At 44.1% G+C, this 8,934-nt stretch overlaps 1 protein-coding gene across 3 annotated transcripts in view; it reads right to left on the reverse strand.

Annotated features, from left to right (window-relative positions):
• Positions 1-8,831, reverse strand: part of ABCG5 (ATP binding cassette subfamily G member 5) — a 31,789-nt gene extending 22,958 nt beyond the window's left edge. For 2 of the 3 annotated variants that reach the window (XM_047852054.1, XM_047852052.1), the window contains exons 1-4: positions 8,602-8,831; positions 7,766-7,887; positions 774-910; positions 594-692 (exon numbers count right to left, since the gene is read on the reverse strand). In XM_047852054.1, the coding sequence (XP_047708010.1) occupies positions 594-692; positions 774-910; positions 7,766-7,887; positions 8,602-8,747 (504 nt within the window). In that variant the 5' untranslated portion in view covers positions 8,748-8,831. Of the gene's footprint in view, positions 1-593; positions 693-773; positions 911-1,006; positions 1,152-7,765; positions 7,969-8,601 lie in introns of those variants that run through there. The other variant, XM_047852053.1, reaches the window with a different exon arrangement.
• Positions 8,832-8,934: the final 103 nt, after the last annotated feature.

An 8,934-nucleotide genomic window follows, 5' to 3' on the forward strand; every position in this document is an offset into this window, starting at 1 on the left:
ACCCAGAAAGAGTTGATAAGTCAATAGTCTCTTCATTAACTTAATCCAGTTTGGATAAGGCACATTCAAAATGCCTCAAAGAAAGTTGAGAAAAGTCTCAACAGGGCTGCAGAGCAAAGTACTGTGAGGAAAATAACTATTCAAACACTGAGCTCCTAGAACGATGCCATTCCATAGAAATATAATACAAGCCACGCATAGAATTCAAATGTTTTAGTAGTCACATTTTAAAAAGAAACAAGTAAAATTAATTTTAATATAATTTATTTAACCCAATACAGCCAAAATACTACCATTTCAACCTGTAACCAATATTTCAAAAATTAATAAGATAGTTCATATTTTTTTTCAGACTAATTTCCAAAAACCCCTAGGCGTTTCCCACTCATAGCACATCTCAAGTGGGCCTGGCCATGTGTTGAGTGCTCAAAGCCACAGGTGACCAGTGGGTGCCAAATTGGGCAGCGCAAGTCCCCACTAAAGAGGTAAAGAGTGAAGGGGAGGAATGGATAAGTGGAGGGAAGGGGGGGTGCAGAACCATAGTGGGGTGATACCCTAGGGGGCCGGGCTGCAGAAGGCCAGATGCTACCCACCTTCTTCTGGAGGAAACCTGGGGAGCAGCGACGGACAGCCAGCAGTGCTGCATAGCGCAGAGTCTCCCTCACCGTCAGGTTGCTCAGCAGCGTGTCACTCTGCGAAAGAGGGAGGCATCAGCATGGCAGTGGCCGAGGCCAGGCTGCAGCAGCTGGGGCGGGGACTGGGGATGCGCCCACCTGCTGGACATAGGAGAAGCAGTCCTGGAACTGGTCCCTGTGCAGCAGCTGGCCATTCACGAACACCTCCCCAAGGAAGGTCCCCGTGCGCCGCAGCCTCCCAGACATGGCATCTAGCAGCGTGGTTTTCCCAGAGCCTGGGAGACAAAAAGACAAGGCCCAAGAAGACTCCCTCCATGAGGTATTGCCAGGCCATCCCCAGACCCTCTATGGGCCCCTGGTCTAGCACTAACTTGCTCTCTCTTTAGCCTCTTGAGTCAAACACTCATGCCACCAATGAGTCTTTCCGGCTTGTCCAAAAAAGTCACAGAGAGACGAGACATTTCTTTCATCCCAGTCAGGACTGGAGGGGCTTTGTCTGCCTATTTGCTTCTAAAGCTATTTTGAGTTGAAAAAGAAAAAAATAGGATCAGAATAAAAAGAAAACCTAGGCTCTTGGAAAACGTTTGGATCTAGGACATCTGAATTTCTTTCTGCACCCGCCTCCCCCAACCAGGGATCAGTTAGTGGTTCCTGAAAACAGGGAACACTGCCTAGAACCTTGCTAATCAAGTGTGGTCGGAATACCAACACCACCACCTGAGCACCTGGCACAAATGCAAACTCTCAGCCTCAGCCCAGGCCTACTGAATCAGATTCTGATTTCAGTGTGTGTGTGTGTAAAATACATACTTTTTAAAAGTTTATTTATTTTTGAGAGAGAGAGAGAACAAGCAGAGGAGGGGCAGAAAGAGAGGGGAACAAAGGATCTGAAGCCGGCTCTGTGCTGACAGCAGAGAACTCGATGTGGGGCTCAAACTGATGAACCATGAGATCATGATCTGAGCTGGAGTTGGATACTTAACCAACTGAGCCACTCAGGTGCCCCTAAATATATATTTTAGTGTTCATTTATTTTGAAGGGGGGGGGGGAGGGCAGAGGGAGAGGGAGAATCCTAAGCAGGCTCTGCACTGTCAGCGCACAGCCCAGCGCAGGACTCCATCTCACAAACCATGAGATCATGACCTGAGCCAAAATCAAGAGTCAAATGCTTAACTGACTGAGCCACCCAGGTGCCCCAAGATTCTACTTTTTAATAAAATCTCTGGGTAATTACCACACATATCAGAGTTTCAGAAGCACTAACCTAGCAAGTCCTTTAATAAAATCAAGTTGGCCTCAGCCTACACTGAGAACCTCACTAACAGCTTTCCCTTGGTTTCATTTTTCTAATGTTAGAGGGTAGGTGATACAGTTAGGATAAGACACCAGCTGGCCCCTCGTTTTCATACTGGACATAAACCTACATGATCCCAGAGAGTCAATGGACACAGGAATTAGCATGGTCAGGCTGCTAAGAAGTTAACAGGCAAGAGGTTCTGAACTGCCTGAAAAGACAGAATTCTACCAAGGATATGACGATTTGTGCAAAACCGCAGAGAAGATCTTTTGTTCAAATACTGTAAAGCAATTGCTTGTTGCTGTAAGGGGTACAAAGATGAATGAGCCAAACTCCATTAGCGGTGGTGTTCTTATTTAACCCATGGGCTGACCAAGATCAGAGTTAGCTCCAGCATGTTCAGTAGAGGTCAGTGTGGGAAGAGGGGAGGGAGTGTAAAAAAACAAAATGTGACTTCGTTCAAGTTGTCTTTCAAAACATGCTCTAAAATTTCCCAGTCATGATCCTAAGCCTCGTATGTGGTTCCTCAAACTAGAAGCTTCCTTGACCTTCCATTTCTGTGATCCAACCTCAACTCTGACAGAAGCTCCAAATATCTTCGGGCCTGGATTCCAGTCCCATCACATCAAAACTGGCCTCCCTGAGGTCATCAAGGTTGCCTCCTTGCTGCTGTATCTGGTGGGTACTTTCCTCCCAAAAGCATTTGATACTGTTGCCTGCCTTGCTCTATAAATCTCTCTCCTTGGCTTTGATGCCACTTCATCCTGTTTGTTTTATCCTGCTGGTCTGGCTGCTCCCTCCCAGCCTCCTGTGGGTGACACTCAGGGTTCTCTCCTGGGCCTTTGGCTCTTCTCATGTTATACATTCTCAGTAAGCAACAGCAAGCACCAACTTGCCAGCCAGCATGCAGGGGAGCTGCCTTGCATGTGGATTCTCCAGCTCTGATCAAGCCCTCAGATGACTGCAGCCCAGCAGGCTTCTGACTATAATCTCATGAGACACTCCAGACAGAACTACCCAACAAAGTCTCTTCCAAATTTCTGACTCATAGAAACCCTGAGAGATAATAATGACTTTTATTGTTTTAAGCCACTTAGTTCTGGGATACTTTTTACATAGAAATACATAGCTAACCTCTTTTTAAAGATATCTCAACTTTATTACCTATCAACTCATTAGTCATTGACCAGCAGGATGAAAAAGTTTATTCAAAAAAAATAATACAAGAAACTGATATGTATAATCAGTGGAAAATAAAAAGAAGAAGATGCAAGGTTAGACACAAAAATGCTTAATGTCCTAGAATATGACACCAAAAGTACAGGTAACAAAAGAAAAAATAGACAAATTGGACTTCATGAAAATTAAAAAATTCTGTGCATCAAAAGATACTATCCCCACTGTAAAAGGGCAACCCACAGAATAGGAAAAATATCTGCGATCATGTATCTGATGAGGGATTAATATCCAGAATACACAGAGAGCTTTAAAACTCAGAAACAACAACAGCGACAACAACCCAATTCAAGATTGGGCAAAGGACTTAAATAGACATTTCTCCAAAGAAGATATATGAATGGCCAAGCAGCACATGAAAAGATGCTCAACAGCACTAAGCATTAGGTAACTGCAAATTAAAACTGCAATGAGATACCACCTCACACTCTTTAGGATGGCTACTATCAAAAAATTGGAAAACAACAAGTGTCAGTGAGGATGTAGAGAAATTGGAACCCATGTGCAGTGTTAGTGGGGATATAAAATGGTATAGCCACTGCAGAAACAACAGTAGTTTCTTAAAAAATTAAAAATAGAATTACAATATGACCCAGAAATTCTACTTCTTGGTAGAAAAAGTACAAGAACTGGGGCGCCTGGGTGGCTCAGTTGGTTGAGCATCCGACTTTGGCTCAGGTCATGATCTCACGGCCTGTGAGTTCGAGTCCCGTCTCAGGCCCTGTGCTGACAGCTCAGAGCCTGGAGCCTGCTTCGGATTCTGTGTCCCTCTCTCGCTCTGCCCCTCCCCCGCTCATGCTCACTTGCTCTCAAGAATAAATAAAACATTAAAAAATTTTTAAAAAAGAAGTAGAAGAATTCTACTTCTTGGTAGAAGAATTGAAAACAGTTTCAAACAGATATTTGTATACCCATCTTCATTGCATTATTCACAATAGCTAAAATGTGGAAGCAACTCAGGTATCCTTTAATGGATGCATTAATAGATGAACAGAGCAGCAAATATGGTATAGTTATCAATGGAATTTAAAAGGGCTTTAAAAGGGAAGGAGATTCTGATACAGGCTACAACATGGATGAAGCTTGAGGACATTATGCTAAGTGAAATAAGCCTGACACAAAAAGATAAATACTGTATGATTCCACTTTTATGAGGCTGGGTAGTCAAAATCATGCAAAGTATAATGGTGGGGCTGGAGGCAAGAGGAATGGAGAGTTATTGCTTAATGAGTGTAGAGTCTGTTTTACAAGATGAAGAGCTTTACAAGAGCTTTGCAAGATGGATGGTGGAGATGGCTGCACAACAATGTGAATGTATCTATTACCACTGAACTGTACACTTAAAAATGGTTAAGATGGTAAATTTTATGTGTACTTTACCACAATAAAAAAAGAAAACAAAAGGTTAATGCCCTATAGGGCAATAAAACCATGACCTTTGGAGTTATCTTCCCTAAACAGACAGAAATTGTTTATAACTAAATAGTCCTCTACAAGGGAGCAAGCAGCCCAGAGTCTGGGTCCCAAGTGATAGCAAATAATGAGTCAAATATATTTACCCTCCCCCGGAATGTTGGGTGACCCTAGGCAGGCTTACATTAGACCATTCTGTTGTGAGACTTGGACTATCTGTCTTCTTTTGCTTCACTAATAAAGATTTGACAAACAGTGCTGTGTGAGGTAAGACACCAATGGAATCATATGTCATTTTGTGAAATGCTAACATACCACTGATTCAACACATATTACTAAGTACCTACTATGTGGTTAGTCCTATTCTAGTTGTTGAGAATACAGAAAGAAAACAAAACAAAACAAAACCTCACCCCAGGTGAATTTGCAGTCTACTATGAATTCATGGCCAGTATAACAGGATAGACATTGTTATAAAACTATGATTAGGTATGATCACAAACCAGCCCATGAGCTCCCAGATCAAGGCCTCCCACCCACTGTCCTGCTGAGATGTGCATGAAGCATGACACTGGCCTGTGGGACACCCTTCTGAGAATGTGAAGTCATTCTTTGTTGTGTGCCACACACCACTCTAATCCTACAGAAAGAAGACAAGCAAAAAACTACAGGAATAACTCAGGTTTTCTTATTTTTAAAGAAGAATGTAATAATTAACAAAAGGAAAATTAGAAGGACCCTGGATGTCACAGTACATGCATATAGTTAGAAATTTTGAAAAACTGGAAATAGGAACTGACAGGAAATCTCAGCAAAGGGTTAACACTTTTTGTCACTGAATTCCTTCTCATTTAATCTTAATGCTACTATTGCCACCCAGTTGTTTACTTGCTGTAGCAGGGGAATGGCTATGGATTTAACTCCCAGGTCAAATGAGGCTGACCGTGCTTGACTTTTGCAGACTTGTGTTACCCACTGCTATTACAGAGAAGAACGCAAGTAGGTAGTGCCAGGAAATGTCAACAATGCAGTGCAAACAAGAACTCAACCAGGAAACTCCTCTGAAGCCAGTCTGTCAGAATCTTTTACCCTGAAAGTGTATGGGATAACCTAGTGTAGTAGTGGACCCCGTAGTGTCCATGCAGATCCACTTGTCAGGGTCAATGCTGAGGAGTCAACAGCTGTGATCCCCATGGGCCATTGCCCTCAGACACAAGGATCTGCCTCTCTGGAGGCTACACCTGCCCAGAGCAATGACTGGCTGATGTAGGGACACAGAGACAAACAGTGAATTCAGCCTCAAGTGTAGATAACCCAAAATAGAGAAGGAGGATAAAGTGGGAAATGGGCACAAAGATAGCCTCAGTGAAGTGTGTAATATTTAATTCCTTAAAAAAAAGGATGTGATGAAAAGATGCTCAACATCACTCATCATCAGGAAACTACAAATCAAAACCACAATGAGATACCACCTCACACCAGTCAGAATGGCTAAAAATAACTCGGGAAACAACAGATATTGGTGAGGATGTGGAGAAAGGGGAACACTTGCAGTGTTGGTGGGAATGCATCTGATGTAGCCACTCTGGAAAACAGTGTGGAGATTCCTCAAGAAACTAAAAATAGAACTACCCTACGACCCAACAATTGCACCACTGGGAATTTATCTAAGGGATAAAAAAAATGCTGATACAAAAGAGGACACATGTACCCCAATGTTTATAGCAGCACTATCAACAATAGCCAAATTATGGAAAGAGCCCAAATGTCCATCAACTGACAAATGGATAAAGAAGATATGGTCTATATGTACAATGGAATATTATTCCACGATCAAAAAAAATGAAATCTTGCCATTTGCAACAACATGGATGGAATTAGAGTGTATTATGCTAAGCAAAATCAAAGAAAGACAAATATCATTGAACTCATATGGAATTTAAGAAACAAAACAGATGAACATAGGAGATGGGAAAGAAAAAATAAGATAAAAACAGAGAGAGAGAGAGAGAGACAAACCATAAGAGACACTTGAATACAGAGAACTGAGGGTTGCTGGAGGGGTGATGGGTGGGGGGATGGGCTAAATGGCTGATGGGTATTCAGGAGGGCACTTGTCAGGATCAGCACTGGGTGTTATATGTGATGAATCACTAAATTCTACTCCTGAAACCATTATTACACTATATGTTGACTTGGATTTAAAAAAAAAAAAAAAAAAAGGACATGAAGCAAATACGGTATAATGTTGATGATAAGATTTGATAAAGCCAGATGTTAATACATGAACTTTCTTTATTCTCTACTCTTGCCTGTATATTTGAAATGCATCATAAAAAACAAAACAAAACAATGGATATGGGGCTAAGTGGGCATCTTTGTGCTTAATCTTTTTCCTGCCCCTGAGCACAGTATAAAAATCAGGGAAATTGTGTTTACTGAGTACTTCTACATGCCAGGCACCATGTTAGGGGCTTTCCATACTTTGAAATATGAATTAACTAATATGTTAGGCAGGACTTTATTTTTTTTTAAGTTGATTTATTTTTTTTTTAATTTTTTTTTTCAACGTTTATTTATTTTTGGAACAGAGAGAGACAGAGCATGAACAGGGGAGGGGCAGAGAGAGAGGGAGACACAGAATCGGAAGCAGGCTCCAGGCTCTGAGCCATCAGCCCAGAGCCCGACGCGGGGCTCGAACTCACGGACCGCGAGATCGTGACCTGGCTGAAGTCGGACGCTCAACCAACTGCGCCACCCAGGCGCCCCTGATTTATTTTGAGAGAGAGACAGAGAGAGAGAGAGACGGACACTATGTGAGTGGGGGAGGGGCAGAGAGAGAAAGAGAGGATCCCAAGCAGGCTCTGCGCCGCCAGCACAGAGCCCAATGCAGGGCTCGAATCCATGAACCTTGAGATCATGACCTGAGCCAAACTCAGACACTTAACCAACTGAGCCACCCAGGCTCCCCAGGAGTTTATTCTTTTCCAAGGATCTTTCTAAAGGTGTCACATTAGTACCAGATTCCATTCAGTCAGACACGTCATTTGATTTCATTCTAATACCAAACTTGTGGCCCTCTTGCTACAACTTAAACCTGTTTTCCCAATGTGTTCAAAGCAAGCCAAAGCCTTTTCTGAATGCTCACTGAGAACATACATTTAAAGTACTTCCCAAGCTTACCTGAGCTCCCTAAGATGCACAATATCTGTCCACTCTCGATGTACAAGGAGACATCCTTGAGGATCTGCCTGTCCCACTGCTGCCGGCAAGATGTAAAGTCCCACCAGGGTCCAACCTGGTGACTTTAAAGGAAAGGCAGTGTGGGGTTCCAGAAGGGGCCAAACCCTTGTGCCTCAGCACTAATCCCAGTGGTCTCTGGACAGGTTCTTAAATGTGGTTGGGGTTCAGTGCCTCTCTCTTAAATGTGGTTGGGGTTCAGTGCCTCTCTCTTAAATGTGGTTGTGGTTCAGTGCCCCTCTCTGTGGACGCTGGCAGGTAGTAACCGAGAAAGCTCATTTGTGTAAAACGCCTGCCTGGGAGCTGCTCTGAATACCAGCTCTCTTTGGCTGGGTGGGAGACAGCAAACAGGACACTGTTTATTCCTTTAGTTGATCCTGTGTTCCTTCACCAGGCTTCATTACCGTTTGTGTTGTAAGTATTCCCCAAGCCCTCTCCATCCCCATGGGGCAGGCTGTACACGGGGGAACACAAAGGAAGGGGTAAGAGGCCCAAAGCTTGGGCACATGGCAGAGCACAGCTGCCTCACTGTTAGAGCTTCCATGTCCTGCCATGGGCATGAGGGGGGGCCATTCACCATTGTTCATTTACCACTGGCAGCCCTTCCCCTCTCCTCTCTCCACGCTGATCCACTGAGGGAGCCCAAAGCCTCCATGTATGCTCCCCATTAGCAAGGAAAGCCAGCAGAGGGGGTGAGAGGCCCACTCACCCCAGGCCATAACCACAAAAACAAAGCCCAGCCTCAAGTTCCCAGCAGGAAGAAGAGGCATCAACCTTACCTGACACTGTAGGAGGCATGGAGAATGCCCAGGCTGTGTCGAGGCCTTGAACAAGCTGTAGGAACCTCCTCTGGGGAGCTCTGGGGGCCACTGTTTACTTGGAGCCCCAAGGACCCCACAGAGGTCAGAGATGGGAGTTCAGTCATGGCCAAGAGGCAGAAGAGGTGAATTTTTGGGTGGCCGGACCCTTCCTGGGGGAGCCCCAACAGAGGAGTGAGCAGCACAGTGCCCTGCTTATTCCTCACAGGGCTCTGGAGTCCCTCTCCAGACCTTTGCAGCAGCTGGACTGGGGTTTGGCCACGGATGCCATTATCTGATGTACCTTTACCCAGA

This window comes from Prionailurus viverrinus, chromosome A3 (assembly GCF_022837055.1).
Source record: "Prionailurus viverrinus isolate Anna chromosome A3, UM_Priviv_1.0, whole genome shotgun sequence".
NCBI lineage: Eukaryota > Metazoa > Chordata > Mammalia > Carnivora > Felidae > Prionailurus > Prionailurus viverrinus.